The 20074-nt window shown below is 39.5% G+C and overlaps 1 protein-coding gene and 1 pseudogene across 1 annotated transcript in view; both read left to right on the top strand.

Annotated features, from left to right (window-relative positions):
* TSG101 (tumor susceptibility 101) overlaps positions 1–6534 on the top strand; it is a 40515-nt gene extending 33981 nt beyond the window's left edge. Inside the window, exons 8-10 of the mRNA XM_042957444.1 lie at positions 3433–3635; positions 4693–4932; positions 6195–6534. Coding sequence (XP_042813378.1) covers positions 3433–3635; positions 4693–4932; positions 6195–6284 — 533 coding nt within the window. The 3' untranslated portion in view covers positions 6285–6534. The remainder of the gene's footprint in view (positions 1–3432; positions 3636–4692; positions 4933–6194) is intronic.
* A 6263-nt stretch (positions 6535–12797) lies between these two features.
* LOC122231259 lies at positions 12798–13251 on the top strand (annotated as a pseudogene).
* Positions 13252–20074: the final 6823 nt, after the last annotated feature.

Genomic DNA, 20074 nt, shown 5'->3' with positions numbered 1-20074 from the left:
TTCCTGGTTTGTAACGGGTGGTGGCCCAGCCCAGATTTAGGTTAGCACGTGCCTCCTTTTCCAGAGATCTACACTGTCCTTCCCATCTTGAAATTCCAGTTTCAGGAAGTTTTTAAAATATACCTTTCTCTTTTTTGTACTCTGGGGTATTTTTAAAGTTCAAAGTATGTTCTTAAACTGATAAATAGAGTAAGAAGTATTATTGGGAATTAATTATGTCGAATAGAGGGAAGATCATTAGTGGAGGTTAGTCTTTTTTTCTTTTTAATCTTTATTTTTGGGAGCGAGAGAGACAGAGTGCAAGTAGGGGACGAACAGAGAGAGAGAGGGAGACACAGAATCCGAAGCAGGCTCCATCCAGTCTCTGAGCTGTCAGCACAGAGCCCAACACGGGGCTCGAACCCACGAGCCACAAGTTCATGACCTGAGCTGAAGTTGGATGCTTAACCGACTGAGCCACCCAGGTGCACCTAGTGGGGGTTAGTCTTAACCATATTTAATGGTAGAAGATGGGATCTGATATTTAAGAACATGAAACTGTTTTTGTTAGTTAGAATGACTTGAGAGTTTGTTAATGAAAGAGGTAGGGCTGGCTATGGAAAAAAGCAGAATCATCCAGCAGGGAAGTAAGTAGAGCATGTGCAAGGCCTTCAGGAAGTTTGCCTTTCATAGGTTGTGATCAGTATAATTTAAGTGTTGTAACAAATGTAGACCATAATTTGGGGGAGGAGGTTGGGACATGGTGACAAGGCCGGAAAAATATCTGGTAGAAAAGCAAGAATCACACAGATGGATTACAGCAGTGTTAACCTTTCTTTCTTCATTATCCTCCTCGGGAGCCTTTTTAGACATTTTTTCCCTTAATCATCCCTTCTGTGAACTGTTAATACTGTATATTATACTATATATCTGTTTACGTACTGTATGTATATCTCCACTCTATACATAAAAAGAACAAGAGGTTTTCACTTTCTAAGAACCAGCTTTCATCTTCTTAGAGGAGTAATATCACCTCCCCTTGAGTATGTGTATGGATTAGAGTGATGCTGGATAAGACTGGCCTTGAACTCAGAGGAAAGAACTAGAGAGAATAGCATTGCAAAGATTGTCCACGGCTCTGGGCTAGGAAGAGAGGTGAATAAACAGACCTTTCCTTAGCCAAGAGCAGAGTGGAAAAAAAAGTCACTGTGCTTAGACTAATCAGATTAGGAGGAAGAACAGATGAAAGCATAAAAGCATGTGGTCTTTTGGAAAGATCTAGAGGAACACAAGTTGTCTTCCTGTAAAAGGGAAGGTAGTGCTTCTGAACAGTGAGGAGTCAAACCATAGTTCCATAGTTAAAGGGGTGAGGATTCTTGTTTCAAAGGAGAGTGGGAGAAGAGTGGAGAACTCCCATCTGATGGTTTCAGTCCTTTGAAGATGTCCTGAGGATTTTTTGCCGTTGTGGCAAGATGATAAAAGGCGGCTAGAGCGTTAAGAGTCAGAAAGATTGAGGATTTGGATCAGGTTGTGTTTGGCAGGTGAGGCCTTTGGAGTTAGGAGGCCTGGTGGTCTGACAGAATGTGAGAGAGGCCGCCTCAGCAGAGAGCCTGCCCACGAGACTGAGAGATGGGCAAGAAGTCAGGGCTGAGGGGAGCTGCTCACAGGAAGAAAGAGAGGTCAAAGGTGCAAGAAGGAATGGATGGAGACATGAATTAGTGAATGGGAGAAAGTTGCTCAAGTCATCCTGGTCTCTGTAGGGGAAGATGCGAATACAGAGGCGGTCAGACAGGAAAACAGCAAGAAAAAATTAGGGAAATGAGCCCAGAGGTGGTGCAGTAGTTGGTAAATCGACAAGAATCTTCGGAAAAGTTAGGTATTAAGAGGCCAGGGATGTGGAAAACAAGAGCTCAGTCTTCATAGGGGAAATGTGGTTGCCCTCTTGTTTTGCCATTCTGAATTCCAAAGCACAAGTTACCCGAGTTAACACTTTTGCTTTTCAGGAATACAAAATAAGCTGAAATACTCTTGTAAAATGAGAAATGAATTCTGGAAAGTACGTACCTTACGGATGTGTATGTTAATAATCAACCAGAAAGTATTACCTGCCTCTTGCCTCTCTGTGAACCCTGTAAGATGGATACCGTCTGGGCTGTCCTCAGCAAGAGGTTTCTAGCAGGGAAGAGGGGAGGTCCTTGGAGTGAGAAGGAGTGCACACTGCGGGTCTGATCCTGGGCTCTCCCTCTCACTGTGTGCAAGCTGTGTCCTCAGGACAAGTGGATGAAGGACACTCCTAGGAAAACCTGGCCATGGAGACACTGTCTATACTCATTTTCCCTCACAAGAAGAAGAAAACCCAAGTCAGGAAAAAACAGGTCTTCTGTGGTGGAAATAAAAAAAGAAAGAAAAGCAGAACTTAGACTTTTAGACTTAGACTTTAGACTTAGACTCTTCCTTTCAAAACCTATGAAATCAGAGAATGTCCCAATGTTATTTGCAAAAAGCCGGAAAAACATTCAGGGTAACCTGGTATGAACCACCTTCTGTAGGAAGACAGCTTTACTAATTAAAGAGTAGGGTGACCGACCAGCTTATGGAACATCAAGAACTGTGGACAGACAGGACACCGAAGAGCCCGTGTGGAGCTGGCTGCCTATCGTTTGGAAAGCTCAATTTCATTTTAGAAACAGTGCACCTTTTTGGTACTAGGAACAGGCCTATGATGTGGGAACATGAATGGTAAGAGTTTGGATACATTTTTCAAACGGACTAAAGGGGTGGGGTCGTTCCCCCCCCCCCATGGGTGTAACTAATTGTCTCCAAAAATTTTCAGCTCAAAGTAGAAGTGATACTTTGTAAACTAGTCTGTAATCAGTTTTTATTCACTATAGGCAGTGACAGATAAATGTAATTCCCCACCCACACCATGTACACATTTGCTGAATCAGGACCCCAATTGAAGGACACTGGTAGTCATGAAGAAAATACATACTTCTGTTACCAGGAGAACCTTTTGAAGCAAGTATCACAGGGATAAGTTTATTTGATATGAAATATGCAAGGAAATTATAGAAGACACATTATATGGGAAGGGACATTTATCAGCTGTTGGATTTTCTGTACATCACTCTCTTTTGCTCATTTGTTCTTTCCGATTCCTTCGGTAAAGAGTAAAGGAGTAAAAGTCTTGAAGGGAAGCCTTATTACCCTTACATCAAGGAAACTGCCTGTTCTCGGTCTTCTTATTGGCCTCTACGGTGGGTTCCTCTCTACTTCAGCTTAGCAGCAAAACCTGAGAATGCCCTTGACCTGAATCAAGTGTTTTTCTTTGGCATAAATTTATCCCATTTGTCCTTTCCTCCCACTTTGAAAGTGTCAACTCATTTTGTCCCACAAAAGGAGTACAAAGTGCCTGGGAAATAAGCAAGTGGTTTCTGCCTTTTTCCTGTGCAGGTCCCAGTAGGGATGGCACCATCAGTGAGGACACCATCCGAGCCTCTCTCATCTCAGCAGTCAGTGACAAGCTGAGATGGCGAATGAAGGAGGAAATGGATCGCGCCCAGGCCGAGCTCAATGCCTTGAAACGAACAGAGGAAGACCTGAAAAAAGGTCACCAGAAACTGGAAGAGATGGTCACCCGTTTAGATCAAGAAGTAGTAAGTAACTCACTGAATACTTGTGATTTTTGGACATGTACACCTTGGTTACCCTGGACTGTGGGTCTAGTACGAGTTCAGAAAATTAACACGATTTTCTGGTCGTTAAGAATTTGAATATAGCTTCTGGATAGCTTGTTAGAAATGGAGACCGTGGGGGCGCCTGGGTGGCGCAGTCGGTTGAGCGTCCGACTTCAGCTCAGGTCACGATCTCGCGGTCCGTGAGTTCGAGCCCCGCGTCGGGCTCTGGGCTGATGGCTCAGAGCCTGGAGCCTGCTTCCGATTCTGTGTCTCCCTCTCTCTCTGCCCCTCCCCCGGTCCTGCTCTGTCTCTCTCTGTCTCAAAAATAAATAAACAAAAAAAAAAAAAAAAAAAAAAAGACTGTGTTTGCAGTGGGGAGGTGGATGGTATTTAGAGCATTTTTACTTGTACCTTCACCCTGAGAGATGAGCTTCTGACTCAGTGGAGGATTGTTTCAGTGCTTGATGATGCCGGACAGTTAACCGGGAAATAAGAATTTGAGAGAGTTCTAAGGCATGAAGGAGATCTGCAGACTGTGGGTAGAGACTGGTCGAGTTCGGAGCCCACAACCACCAGCAGTATCTTGTAACTAAAGTTCAAGTGTGTGGGGTTCTTTGGGTTCATCCTCCGTGTAGACTGAGGCAAGTTATTCCTCCGTAGCAGCTGCCCACTTATTTGGAAGAAAGACGTCCTTTATTTTCATGGAGGGAACCTGCTGCTGGAAAATTCGTTGTGTGATGGCTTAATTTGCAACATCATCTGTCACGGATAAGTGACAAGCTTATCACTGCCACTGGATGTGCTCAGTGTAGTGTTTTCAACATTATTCCGTCTTCACTCGGCATATTACATCACACCTTTTCCTCTACCGTTGGCCAATATGTTATCTGAAACATTAAAATCGACCACGTGTTTAAGTATTGCTTTTTTTATTTCGCAAGGCTGTTTCTGTAGAGTTGAGTTGTAGATGCTTGACTGGTAGATGCTTATGTACAATTCGTATGAAGTCCTCATACTTGGACTGTTTTGTTTTCAGGCTGAGGTTGATAAAAACATAGAACTTTTGAGAAAGAAGGATGAAGAACTCAGTTCTGCTCTGGAGAAAATGGAAAGTCAGTCTGAAAACAATGATATTGATGAAGTTATCATTCCCACAGCCCCACTATACAAACAAATCCTAAATCTGTATGCAGAAGAAAATGCTATTGAAGACACTATCTTTTACCTGGGAGAAGCCTTGAGACGGGGAGTAATAGATCTGGATGTCTTCCTGAAGGTATGTCTTCCTCACTCTGCTTTCCAGGATCTCAGAACTCATGCTTTAGAGGCACTGACCTTGAAAACCACAAACCAGGAGGGTTTCTCCGTAGGGGAAGTTAAAATCCCTTGTGTTCCCAAAGAGAGCAAGTGAGATCTGTGGCTGTGAGCAGTGTGATGTCACCTACACAGGGCTGAGGATCCCCCTGGGAGGGGAAGAAAGGTGGACTAGTGGCTGTACTTCCCATCCCCCAAGGCAACACCAAGTTGAATGTAGTCATTCCTGCCTGTGTCTTTCCACTGTGCTGCGTGGGTCAGATACAATCAGATTTCCATTGGTTCTTTCAAGTCATACACCATCTAAAATAAGATCACTGATGACCCCACCCGTTTTGGGTTCTGTTTTCATATTTCCCTGTTAATTTTCTTAGAGTTGCCTAATTTTAGACCTGTTTTCCCAGATGGAACAGCCCTGCAAAGTATTGGGCTGCCCTGCTCGTACCAGAACCCTTCTGAATGAAGGTTGTTTTAGGCTTAATGCTAACGTACAGACGTGAAGATCCAGTGAGTTAGCTTGGCTACTGCTCTCTGTTGGATCGGGGAGTGTGGTTTTAGGAGAATAGCAGCCCTCTTTTAGGGTATTTGATTCAGCTGCTTCAGTGTACACGCGGGGCTGGCTGGCTGCTTGGGTCACTTGCTGATCTTGCCTCTCTCGCTGTGATTAAGTGGCCAAACCGGTCTTGGATCTGGTGCAAGCACATGAATATCCGGCTAGAAATCAGAGACCCAAGATGAGGCCTCTCTCCCTTCATGTGCTGTTCCTGCTTGGGCGGCCTAGCTTAGGGAAAGGTGCACGCAGAGAGGCCCGAGAGGTATGCTGTTGCTAGGCATTGGACAAAAGCTGGTTTATGCTGCTCATTCCCCTGCTTCTTGCCAAGTGCAGGCGGTCGTAACATTTTTTGTAACTTTTGTTAGGATTGCAGTTCCAGTTTCCCTGGTATCTTGGTTAATCTCAAGATGTAGTTCAAACTCCTGAGCCAGATCCTGTAATGTCATGCTTCCCTGTGAAGTAATCCTTTACAGGATCTCATAGCACAACCTGCCAGCATCAATCTAGTTTAAAAACGAGTTTAAAAAAGCTACATGTAATGAAATATTGGTTCCAAAGGACGGTTGATACAAGTTTAGGGTTCTTAGATCGCATCTAAGTTACAAACTGTCTGATACTTCCTGCCTTGGTCAAATCCGTTCTAAACTGTTGAAACTTTTTCCCCCTCCCAGCATGTACGTCTTCTGTCCCGTAAACAGTTCCAGCTGAGGGCACTAATGCAAAAAGCAAGAAAGACTGCCGGTCTCAGTGACCTCTACTGACTTCTCTGATATCAGCTGGAGATTGAGCTCTTCTTAAAGCGTTCTTTTCTTCTCTTTCTTTCTCTTATCAGTAGGTGCCCAGAATAAGTTATTGCAGTTTATCATTCAAGTGTAAAATATTTTGAATCAATAATATATTTTCTGTTTTCTTTTGGTAAAGACTGGCTTTTATTAATGCACTTTCTATCCTCTGTAAACTTTTTGTGCTGAATGTTGGGACTGACTATGCTAAATAAAATTTGTTGCATAATTTTTCTCTTTATTCAACATTTTTAGGAAAAATCAATGAAATCCTAACAAAGCATAATATCCATCAAGTTAAAATTTAGCATTATTTATTCTGTAATCTACAAAGTGAGTTGTATTTAATATGGAATATACCATATGGAAATCTAACTTTTGAAATATTTGAAACTGAGGGATGTAAGGGGCTTTTTCTGTTAAAGGTCCTATGTGGTACCCTCCTACCAGTCCTTGCCTAGATCTGTTTCCTTTCTAGGCCTAACCAAACCATAACTGGTCTCACCAAGAAGAAAGGAACAGAGTGGCAAGTGCATGCTACACACCTGAGAGTTACGTTAATTGGGCAAGACGGTCTGGCCACAGTTTAGGAAGGTAGAGTGCCTCCTTGCTTTTATTGTCACATGAAGTCAGTCTTCCTGGTGTGTGATTCTACAGCCAAGTTGGGACCACCCAGTGGGCTGTTTCCTGCAGAAACAGGAATTTAAATAGAACAGAATTTCTAAATAGAATTTTCTCTAATTTCAAGTGCTTTAAAATGTTTAGGAAGCTAGGCAGCCTACCCTATATTTCTCCCAAGAGAAGAATGCCCACCTTGGTCTCAGTCATCCCTCAAGGGTTTATACAGTTCCGATCTTTTGTAAAAATTATCAGAATAAAAGCGAGCAAGGTCAAATCAAGGTTTGATTTAATATTAGTTTTGGAACTAGCATTTTTGTGTGTATGTTCATTTTTATATTGTAGAGGAAGTTGTAGCTTTTTTTATAGAGTATAAATGAACATAGGTATCAGCCAGCCAGGACAAAAGAATCAGAACTTCTGTAAACACACATCATTCATTCATTTTGGACCAAATGGCAAACACACGCTTGCGTGTGCCAGAACTGCACTCATGTAGCAATTGCATAAACTATCCTCCAACACCCAGCTGCTAAACAGAGAAGTACTGTTTTCCCTTTTTCCACTTTTAGGAATTCAGGTTTATTCGAAAGTTTGATACATATCCTATAACCATGGTCTCTTCTTCCATAACTTCAGAATGGCAGCCTTAAGTAACTTGAAAGCTCGAGCTCCTTCTGAATTTCCCAAAGAGTGTCTGTACTCTTTTTCAAACGAGACTCCTCTTCAGGGGTCACCTTTACCTTCGTGAGATCTGTAATACCATTCTCTCCCAGGATACAAGGAACAACAAGGAATACTTCTTCTTTTATTCCATAGAGGCTCTGAAAGTAAAGGCTTGAAAATTATTCCTTTCTTTCTTCTAATAAAGGTCTGCAGTATGAGAAACAGCAGAGAAACGGCCAGGTGAATGACAATTTAACAGCTTTCTAGTATGAACTGTGGCAGAAAAATAGACCAGTGGGACAGAGAACAATCTAAAACGCGGTTAGACATATTTACTGTTCAGATTCACCAGCCATCTTTCTACACAGGCCCCAGCCTCTTGCCATGTTTGCTGGGAATAACTCTCCTCTTCCTATCTCCATACCCCAAACCACTTCTTATCAGGGAATCACTTCAAAGTACCTATTACGTTATTCCCAGTGATGTAATTCCATTTTGCTTTAGCCTGTCACATTCAGACTAGCAAAGGAGTCTTACCCAGGCCTCAACTTCCCCTTCCCCAGGAGACTAACGGCTAATGCTTTTGTGACTAGTGCTTCCTTCTTACGCCTCTTCATTGGACGTAATTGGAACTCTAGAGAGCAGTTCAAAATGGAGCAAGACCTACCCACAGTGTTTCCCAGTGTTAGCAGTATAAACATACAAAAAAACACTTTTATGTACTTGAATCTAATAAATACTAGGACAGAAGTCTACAAAGATGAGTTCCCGTACCACCACCATCCCCCTTTCTCTGCCTCTTCAGCAGCAACAAGGGACTTTAATTGTCCCTTGGGGCACCTGGGTGGCTCAGTCGGTTAAGTGTCCGACTTTGGCTCGGATCACATTATCATGGTTTGTGAGTTCGAGCCTCGCATAGGGCTCTGTGCTGACAGCCCAGAGCCTGCTTTGGCTCTGTCTCCATCTGTCTCTGCCCCGTGCATGCATGCTCTCTCTCTCTCTCTCTCAAAAATAAATATTTTTAAAAAATTGTCCCTCATCAATGTTTTTATTCCTATTTTATGTTAATGATAAATAATTTTTCAAGCATGCACATCCTACCTTACTTATGGTGGAAACTGGATGCACTCTCCTAAGATTCTTCAAAATACTTTGTTAAATCAGCTACAGATAGGATATACTTCTTGGGAGTGTTGCCCTTTCTTTTTAATCATCTTGTAACTACTGTGGAGAAATAATTGTCATTTGAACATCCATTTTATGGCAGCTGGTATGACAATGCCACAAAACTGAAATATTCCCTTCAATAATTTCCCCTAGAAATATCTTATAGCAGCTGGTTAAGATAAACAGTCATGAGGATAAGTATACAGATACAATAATATGAAATCAGTTTTACCACTAACAGTGAAGACTGTATAACAATTTAAAAGAATATATTGTCATTCAACAAGTCATTGCCTACTGTGTTTAGGGTTAGGCTCAGCAATGAGTAAGACAGACTCAGCCCTGGACTACTTAAGAATGTATAATCTGGTGGGGCACCTGGGTGGGTGGCTCAGTCGGTTAAGTGTCCAACTTCAGCTCAGGTCATGATCTCACAGCTTGTGGGTTCGAGCCCCACATGAGGCTCCGTGCCGACTGCAAGGAGTCTGCTTGGGATTCTCATATTTTCTCTCTCTCCGCCCCCCCCCCCCCCCTGCTCACACTTTCTCAAAAATGAGTAAAAATTAAAAAAATTTTAATCTGGTGAATATGATCACACAAAAATGAAAGAAGTGCTAATGAAAAGTATGGGAAATGTAACAATGTATACTTAAGCTAATCTCATCCCCCTGGCAGAATTCAGGCTCACATCTAGCTTCCAAAATACTGAAAATGCAAAACTGACGTCTTACCTGGCAACTACTACTTTCTGGACATTTTCCCACTGCTCAGGATCTTTATCAGTTCCTATATCTGAGTTCAGATCCTTCAGAAGGACCCCACTCCACTCCATACAGGAACTAAGAAAAAGACATCAAAAGTCCTTTTATTACATGGTATTATATAACAATAGTTTTTTAAACCTTAGCAAACCTGTTACAACTGCCGAGTGTTTTTGTTTTTAATGTTTATTTTAGAGACAGAGAGTACAACTGGGGAGGAGCAGAGAGAGAGGGAGACAGAATCTGAAGCAAGCTCCAAGCTCTGAGCTGTCAGCACAAAGCCCAACACGGGGCTTGAACCCATGAACTGTGAGATCATGACCTGAGCTGAAGTTGGACACTTAACCAACTGAGCCACCCAGGCGCCCTCCAAGTGGTTTTCAAATAGCAATGTTCAACAGAACTATCAAAAATTCAGAGTCTAATCCTGCTCCAAATCTAAACTAAAATCTCCAGGGATAGAGCCCATAATTGTATCATCTCAGTGAAGATTCTCCAAACAAGGAAGTGACAATTTTAAACTTTCAACTAGAGATAAGCTTTAACTTTTATCACTTCAAGTTTTATATTATTTATATTATTTATTTATATTATTATATATATATTATATATTATATTATTATTTATATTATTTATATATAACCAAGTTTTATATTAATGGATTTCAAGGGTTCTTAGAAAAAACTAAACACTATCATCACAGCACCTCTCCTCTGTAATTTTCTCTTAATATTAAGAATTCGTGTTACTCGGATTACAGTACTGACCTTTCTAGAGTGTTCCAAGTTAAATATAAACTATATCATATTACTTAGTGCTGTATTAAGAAAGTCTTATAATCTTGGGGTGCCTTGGTGGCTCAGTTAGTTAAGCATCTGACTCAGTTCCAGCTCGGGTCATGGTCTCACTGTTCAGGAGATCGAGGCCCATGTCAGGCTCTGTACGGAGAGCTCAGAGCCTGCTTGGGATTCTCTCCCCTCTCTTTGCCCCTCACCCACTCTCTCACGGGTGTGTGCTTTCTCTCAAAATAAATAAACTTTAAAAAAAAAGTCTTTTAATCTTCCATATATAGGATTGTAGTAATGTTCTGTTTTCAAATTTGTGAGTTTTTCTGGTAGATTATTATAAAAATGTGCTTAAATACACTACTAAAAGGGTCTAGAGTGGAATAAAAGTGCTTTTTCCCCCACTCAGGAGCTATTTTACTTTATGATGAACTATCTCTATGATCAACATAGTCTAAATATCTTTCAGAGAATGCACAGCTCAGTGGTGCTTTTAGGCTTACCACTCAAGTCTCCATGCTCTCCAAAGACCAACCCACGACAGCTTTCAGAATGGATGCCAAGCCTCTGCCCAATCAAGATACAGAAATGGGCAGTGTCCAGATTACAGTCATTCCCAATAACACGGTTTTGGGGAAATGCACTCAACTTCCAAGCTACCTAAGTTAAGATACCCACTGAGAAGAAAAAGTTAATGTCAGAAAAGTTCTTATCTAAAATTATACATTTTTTAGATTTATCTAAATCTGATGTTTTATCGGAGGGAAAAAACCATGGTTCTTTATTCCAACTCCCAACTGTATCACAATTCCAACAGTAGCTACCCAATAGAAATATATTATGAAACAGTATTTTGCTACTTTGCATAGTCCTTGTGCAGAAACATAGTAGGTTCACTCCATAAAAAATTTTGAGAAATACTCTGATCAAATCTCTTACCAGTTTGATGCATACAAAGAGTCTTACTTATTTGAGAGCATGTGCAAGTGAGCAAGGGGCAGAGGAAGAGTTGATCATTATTTTTAAAAAACTAGAAATAAAAAGCTTAATATAAAAACTACAGATGTATAGTTTTCTCCTCTTAGCTTCTACAAAAGACATAAGGTTATATATATATATATAACTAATTATAACGCTGTCTTGTTGATTTGTAATATATAGACACAAAATAGCACAAAAGTTAGTGAGGGATTGATGCTATAATGGAGGAGAGTTTCTGTATTTTGTTGGAATTAAATGCAAAAATGTGAGGTAGATCACGGTATGTTAAACTGTATATTGTAACTCCAAGAACAACCACTAAAAAAAAAAAAAAAAACAACTCAAAAACCATAGTTCAAAATGAATAAAGGATGGGGCGCCTGGGTGCTCAGTTACAACTCTTGATTTCAGCTCAGGTCATGATCTCATGGTGATGAGATCGAGCCCCACATTGAACTGCACACTGGGTGTGAAGTCTGCTTAAGATTCTCTGCCCCTCCCCTGCACACTCTCGCACACTCTCTCAAAAAAAAAAGAAAAAATGAAGAAGGGAATTAAAATGGTACTTTAGAAAATACCACCTTAATGCAAACAAGTCAGTAAAGGAGGAACTAAGGAACAAAATAAAAGACATAAAGCAAATATAAAAATGGCCAAAATAAATCCAAAACATCAATATTCAATGTGAATAAACTAAATCTATTCAAAATGCAGAGTTTTTCAAACTGGGTAAAACAAGATCTAATTATATTGCTCCGTAGAAGAAACACACTGTAGATTTAAAGAGATAAATAGCACCTGAAACAAATATAACACATTATTAACAAATTAATAAATAAAACATATATAAACAAGTTGAAAGTAAAAGGATGGAAAATTACACACCATACCAATGGGAACCTAAGTAGTTCTATTTATACCGATTTTTTTAGGTTACTAGAAACATATTTTATAATAATAAAAAGATAAATTCATCAGTAAGTTATAACAGTTATAAACACAGGCACCTAAAATACATGAAGCAAAATTGACAAAACTGAAGGGAAAAGTAAAAAATTCAGTAATAAAATTGAAAACTTCAACACCCCACTCTTGATTCTGGATAGAGCTATTCAGATAATCAGCAAGGATACAGAAGACCTGAACAACCAAATACTATCAACCAATAAGAACCTTATAAGTGACACAGAATATACATGCAGAATATACATTCTCAAGTGAACATGGAATCTTTCTCATGACAGGCCATATGCTAGGCCACAAAATAAGTCCCAACAAATTTAAGAGAGTTGAAATACAAAGTATATTCTCATGCCAGCACAGAAATTAGAAGTAAACAACATATAAGGAAATCTGAAAAATTCACGAATATTTGAAAATTAACCACCACATTCCCCTAAGTAATGAGTGGTTCAAAACAAAACCTTAAAAAGGCTGTTTCCCCCACTGCCGAGTTGTACAGAGGCGGAGGCTCGGGTGTGCTTAAGGCTTGCCTCCACCTATGACCCACGGCCATGGCCCAGGAAGGCTCTGCTGCAGGAGGCATAGCAGGCACTGATTCCGTTTCACACGAGGCGCTGAGGACCGCCCTCATCCACAATGGCCTAGCATGTGGAATTAATAATAAAGATGCTGAAGCCTTAGAGAAGCACTAAGCCCATCTTTGTGTGTTTCTCCAATGTGACGAGCCTATGTATGTCAAGTTGGTGGAGCTCCTTTGTGCTGAACACCAGATTAACCTAATTAAGGTTGACAACGATGCTAAACTAGGGTAATGAGTAGGCCTCTGTAAAACTGACAGTGGGAAAGCCCTGTAAAGAGACCGGTTGCTATTGTGTGGTAGTTAAGGACTATGGCACAGAATCTCAGGCCAAAGGTGTCATCAAGGAATACTTCAAATGCAAGAAAAGAAATAAAAAATTTAGCTCTTGCTCCTCAGAAAAGAAAAAAAAAAAATCTTCAGTTTAAAAGTACTTGAGACAAATGAAACAAAAAATATACCAAAATTTATGGGATGCAGTTTTTCATGGCTTAAAGGGACATCAATACCCATTAATCCACACTACAAAACAAAAAAGATTTCAAAACATTAACCTAACCTATCTTAAAAACCAAAAAGAAGAGCACGCTAAACCCAAAGGAGAGAGAAGAAAAAAAATAATTAAGATTAGGATGGAAATAAAAATGAAACAAAATAGAAAGTCAATAGAGAAAATTAATGACATCAAAAATGGGTTCTTTGAAAAGATCAACAAAATTGAAAAACCTAGGCTAGCCAAGCTAGATTGACCAAGAAAAAAAAAAAAGAGAGAAGGAATCAAATTACTAAAATCAGGAATTAAAGAAGGAGCCATCGCTATTGACCTTAGAGAAATAAGACTGTTTGGAAGTACTATGAACAACTATAAGCCAACAAATTAGATAATTTACATAAATAGGTAAATTCCTACAAAGGCAAAAACTACTGAAACCTACTCAAATAGAAAATGTGAGATTAGGGGCGCCTGGGTGGCTCAGTTGGTTAAGCGTCCAACTTCAGCTCAGGTCACGATCTCACGGTCCGTGAGTTCGAGCCCCGCGTCGGGCTCTGGGCTGATGGCTCAGAGCCTGGAGCCTGCTTCCGATTCTGTGTCTCCCTCTCTCTCTGCCCCTCCCCTGTTCATGCTCTGTCTCAAAAATAAATAAACGTTAAAAAAAAATTTTTTTTTTAAATGTGAGATTAAATCAAATCAGTAATCTTCCCAAAAGCAAAGCCTCAGCCCAAGTGCCTTCACTAGGGAATTCTACTAAACATTCAAACAATACCAGTCCTTCACAAACTTCCAGAAAATGAAGGAACACTTCACTACTTATTCTATGAGGACACTATTACCCAAAGTTAGACGAAGACCCCTCTGGAAAAACATTTTCCCTCAAGAATATAAATGTGAACATCCTTAACAAAATATTACCAAACCAAATCCATCAGCAATAAAATGGATTATACATAATGACTAAGGGAGATTTATCCCAGAATTGGTTTAACATCCAAAACCCAACTGGTACAATACATTCATAGAATAAAGTAAAACCCCCAAAAAAAGGTGGTCTCAAGAGACACAAAAAAAAGCATTTGATAAAACCCAACACCCATTCGTGGTAAAAATCCTCAACAAACTAAAAACAGAAGGGGACATCTCTAATACAACAAAGAGGATCTATGAAAAACATACAACTAACGTTACACTTAAATTGGGAAATAAGATAAGGATGCCCACTCTCACCACTTACACAGTACTGTATTGGAGGTCCTAGCCAAGGCAATTATGAAAGAAAGAGAGAGAGAAAGAAAGAAAGAAAGAAAGAAAGAAAGAAAGAAAGAAAAAAATAGAAAGGCCATTCTGATTACAAAGAGAAAACTATATTCACAGACAATACGGTCTTGTATATAGAAGATCTGAATCTAAGATCTAATAACCTAATCTAAAATCTAAAAAAGTAGAAGATTTGTACACCAAAAACTATAAAACATTGCTGAAAGTAAAAGAGAAGGTTTAAATAAATAAATGGGAAGGAAGACATCCTATGGACATCAACCAGACTTATTATTGTCATGATGGAAATGTTACCAAAATTAGTCTACAGATTCAACATACTCATTGTTGAAATCTCTGCAGAGTTTTTTTGCAGAAATTGACAAGCTGGTTCTAAAATGTATGTGTAACTGAGATACCACCTCACACCAGTCAGAGTGGCTAAAATGAACAACTCAGGAAACTACAGATACTGGTGAGGGTGTGGAGAAACGGGAACCCTCCTGCACTGTTGGTGGAAATGCAAACTGGTGCAGCCGCTCTGGAAAACAGTGTGGAGGTTCCTCAAAGAATTAAAAATAGAACTACCCTATGACCCAGCAATAGCACTGCTAGGAATTTACCCAAGGGATACAGGAGTGCTGATGCATAGGGGCACTTGTACCCCAACGTTTACAGCAGCACTTTCAACAACAGCCAAATTATGGAAAGAGCCTAAATGTCCATCAACTGATGAATGGATAAAGAAATTGTGGGGGCGCCTGGGTGGCTCAGTTGGTTGAGCGGCCGGGTTCGGCTCAGGTCATGATCTCGCGGTCCGTGAGTTCGAGCCCCGCGTCGGGCTCTGGTGCTGACAGCTCATAGCCTGGAGCCTGTTTCAGATTCTGTGTCTCCCTCTCTCTGCCCCTCCCCCATTCATGCTCTGTCTCTCTCTGTCTCAAAAATAAATAAACGTTAAAAAAAAATTAAAAAAAAAAAAGAAAGAAATTGTGGTTTATATATACAAGGGAATACTACTTGGCAATGAGAAAGAATGAAATCCTGCCATTTACAGCAATGTGGATGGTTCTGGAGGGTATTATACTGAGTGAAATAAGTCAGTCAGAGAAGGACAGATAATATGTTTTCACTCATATGTGGATTTTGAGAAACTTAACAGAAGACCATGGTGGAAGGCAAAGGGAAAAAAAAAATAGTTACAGAGAGGGAGGGAGGCAAACCATAAGAGACTCTTAAATACAGAGAACAAACTAAGGGCTGATGGGGGTTGGGGAAGAGGGGAGAGTGGGTAGGTGATGGGCATTGAGGAGGGCACTTGTTGGGATGAGCACTGGGTGTTGTATGTAAGTAATGAACCACGAGAATCTACCCCCCAAACCAAGAGCACACTTTACACACTGTATGTTAGCTGATTTGACAATAAATTATATTAAATAAATAAATAAATAAATAAAATTTATGTGGAAATGCAAAGGACTCCAGAGCCAAAACGATCTTGCAAATAACAAAGTTGGAGGAGTTAATACCTCCTTGATTTTAAAACTTATCACAAAGCTATAGTAACTGACACATCTAAATACTAATATGGAGTGATCTTCATGATGTATTAAACTTAAAGAAGAGGATGGAGAAAAGTGTACAAAGAAACAAAAAACTATAAACAATTTTTAATGGCTACTAATTTTAAAGTGGAGACTAAAGGGAAAAGGGGACAGAGATAGAAGCTAGACTTCCTGTAGTCATGTAAATATTTTATAAAATTATAAAACAAAATTTTAAAAGCATTTCCTCAGTATCAAAATTAAATGAATAAACTTAGGTACTCAGTTTTGGCCTACCCACAGACAAAAACTATTCCAAATGACTACTCCAAATGACAGTAATTTTCCTAAGTATCTCAGCCTAGATTTCTGAGCTCCAGATTCAGTTAGCTACCTATTTGATATTTCTTCTTGAATGTCTTTAGATATCTTAAATTTAACAGGTCCCAACTGGAAGTCTTGATTTTTCTCCCCTAAACCCAACACCCTCTCCTACTTCCCTCATTGACTCCCACCCCCTTGAAAGCATCCCAACCCAGGTAAATGGAGCCACCATCCAATGAGTTGCTTGAGGAAAAAATCTAGAAGTCAGTTTTTATTCCTCCCTGTCCCTCACTACACACAATCCTGCACATTTTATCTCCAAAATATATCTTGAATTTGTCCACTTTATTCACGCACCAGTGAGGAGTTGTGCAATTTTGGAAAGTCAGGCAGTAAACTATAGTGTTCCTTTCACTTCTGCACCCTCAATAATCTGGAAACAACTCAGATATGAAAGCCTTTAGAATGTAAACTTTAGAAGTCATTATGATTAAGCAAATTATATAATCATACATCCTAGTGTTTAAGGAAATCTTCATTATAGTACATATACATTGATTACAACTGTGCAAAATACATGTTACATTAGCAAAACTGGAACAGACTCTGGTTATATCACTAGTTTCCAATTTAAATATATTTTTCTACCAAGTTACCAAGCCTAACCCCACCCCCCCCCCACACACACACACACACAAATTCTTCACTGAACATTCAGTCAAAACAAAACTGACCTGGATTGGAAACAATAATCAGTTTGCAGCGGTGACTATATTGGATAATACTGGGAATCATTCATTTAAACAATGGACACATTTCGCTAGACTAAATCAAGGTGTGTTTCTCCTCCTTTTATCTGGCGTGCACCTGCTGTGATAATCACTACGTTGGAGTTTACAGTGACAAGGTAATCTGGGGAAAGATTTGAATAGAAAATACATTATGGAAGAAAACATCTGACATTTAGGTACACATTTCCTGTTAGGGCTCAATCACCACACTGTGTTTACTGAAGACTGGGCTCCCTAGGATCTATAATGCCCACAACACTCTTGTAGTTTAGAGAAATGTCACTAAGTTTTTACTAAACTTCAATGTTTCTTGTACATTTTTAAAAACCTAACATACCTCTTGTACTTCATAGAATAAGAGATAAAAATGTGTATGAGTCTGGTAAATGATAATATTTACTTAGAGAAGTGGTGTGAAAAGGCCAGGGAGATCTTGGTTCATGTATTTTTTCAAATGATTATCTCATGGGTGCCAAGTAAATAAAATACAGTAGTCAAGAACTTAGGTTTTTGAGTCAAACAGAACTGGGTTCAAATCCTTACTCCATTTTATTTAACTTCAGTTCACAGGTGCATCATCTGTAAAACCTCACAGAGCTGTCGTAGGTATTAAATAATATGCATAAAACGCTTAGCTCTGGCACAAAATAGACAATCAGTTCATGACAACTATCATGATAACCACTGTTACTGCTGCTCAGAGGGACTCGGGGGCTGTAGGAAACCTTGAAACTAAATGAAGTAAAACCTAATGAAATCTGAACAAGATGCTATGAGTGTACAGAGTAGGGAGCAATCACCTTTGTAAGAACTGAGGAAGTCTTCATAAAGGGAAATAAAGATCCAATTTATTTATTCATGTAGTATTCAAATATTTATAGTATTTAACTATGATATTAACCTTTGCCAGAAACACTGTTTGGCATTTTCATGAAAGGGCTACCATGTTGAAGATCCACTGTCCCACCCATCAGTTTGCCTTCATCAACATCCACAAAGGCAAGCTCATCACTCAAGCCCTAAAAGAAATCAGTCAAAAGCAGGGAGGGAGTAAACTTTCTGATTAAGTGGAGAGTGAAAGAAAACTGTTATACTGGCCATCTGTGTATCTTATATTAGGCTCAAAGAAGACGCAGTATGTTCAACATCTCAGGATACAAAAGCCCCAACTAGAGGAGATACAAGTTACAAAGAAGAACGTTTCAGTTCACAATTAGGAAAAAACAGAAACCGTTTAATAAATAGAAGAGTCTCTGAAGGTAGTGAACACCTCTTTAACTTAAGCTGAGGCTGTACAGTGATAAAGCGGTGATTCTGTAGAAGGAATTTCTCATCAAACTAGGAGCTCCTTGGGGTGCCTGGGTGGCTCAGTTGGTTAAGCGTCTGACTCTTGGTTTTGGCTCAGGTCATGACTTCACAGTTTTGTGGGTTCAAGCCCTGCATTGGGCACTGACGGTGCAGAGCCGGTTTGGGATTCATTCATTCTCTCTCTCTCTCTCTCTCTCCTCTCTCTCTCTCTGCCCCTCCCCTGCTCATGCTGTTTCTGTCTCCCTCAAAATAAATAAATAAACATAATTTTTTTTTTTTTAATTAGGAGCTCCTTGAGAATAGGAAGTGCTTATTCATCTGCACTCTGGTGCTTAACACCTACCTAGCACATAAGAGCTCAGTAATAGTTTTTAAAATAAATGGATTAAAATATAAGGCCCTTTCCAACTCTACAAGTTTATAGTTCTATAATCAGATAATATTACCTGCAAAAACCAATCAGTACTATATATTTCTAGCATGCTACTTTATATGTCAGAAAGAAGGGAATATAACATATTTGTATTTGCAAAAGAAACACTTGAAGATACACAAGAAACTAATTTAAATGGATGCCTATAACAGACATAGAGGGAAAGGGTTAATGAAAACATGCTTCTCCATGTATATCTGTTTATATTAGCTTTATTTTTTAACCTTATGAGTGTATTACCTCTTGAAAAATGTTTTAAATAACTACATATTCTTTTATCTTTACACTAAAATTTTCACTGAAAAAAAAATGTGTGAGGTGCCTGGGTGGCTCAGTCGGTTAAGTGTCCAACTTCGGCTCAGGTCATGATCTTACAGTTTGTGAGTTCAAGCCCCGTGTCAGGCTCTGTGCTGACAGCTCAGAGCCTGGAGCCTGCTTTGGATTCTGTGTCTCCCTCTCTCTCTCCCCCTCCCCTGCTCATGCTCTGTCTGTCTCTCTCTCTCTCTCAAAAATAAATAAAAATTAAAAAAGAATTTTTAAATGACTGTGCTAGTACTGAGAAGTAAATGATCAAACATCTACAACTTATTGTTGGATATTTTACTTTATTCTAAATAACAAAAATCCAAAGCCAAGCACTTTAAATTTTAAACATCATAAGTGATTAGCCTAGAAGTCTAAACTCTATCACAAGGAAAATATTGTTGCTTAATGAGATGCCAATGCTTTCTGGATACTTTGAACTATTCAAAGTGATTGGAATTGTATGTAGCAGAATTATACAGTATTGATAAAATTATCTCTGAAAAGCTAGCTTCTAAAATGTACTATATGTCCAGCATCTTGATTTACATAATCCCATCTCCAATAACAGGAACCAGAGATCCTTAGAAAAAAAGGCTGCTTTGGGCCTGGAACAGAAAATATACAAGATGAAGAAAGTGCCAGAAAGTAAGGAAGTACTTAAAACAAAACAAAAGCCCTATGTCAATGAGATATGTCAAAGGAGCACAGTAGCTAACTGAATGAGCTTCCAGTGGCCAAAGCTGAACAATTTGAGAAACAACATCCATGAAGACATATTGGATTATAACCCAAAAC

Source organism: Panthera tigris, chromosome D1 (genome assembly GCF_018350195.1).
Source record: "Panthera tigris isolate Pti1 chromosome D1, P.tigris_Pti1_mat1.1, whole genome shotgun sequence".
In the NCBI taxonomy this organism is placed as follows: Eukaryota; Metazoa; Chordata; class Mammalia; order Carnivora; family Felidae; genus Panthera; species Panthera tigris.
The sequence above is the reverse complement of the archived record's forward strand: the minus strand, read 5'-3'. Positions and strand labels throughout refer to the sequence as shown.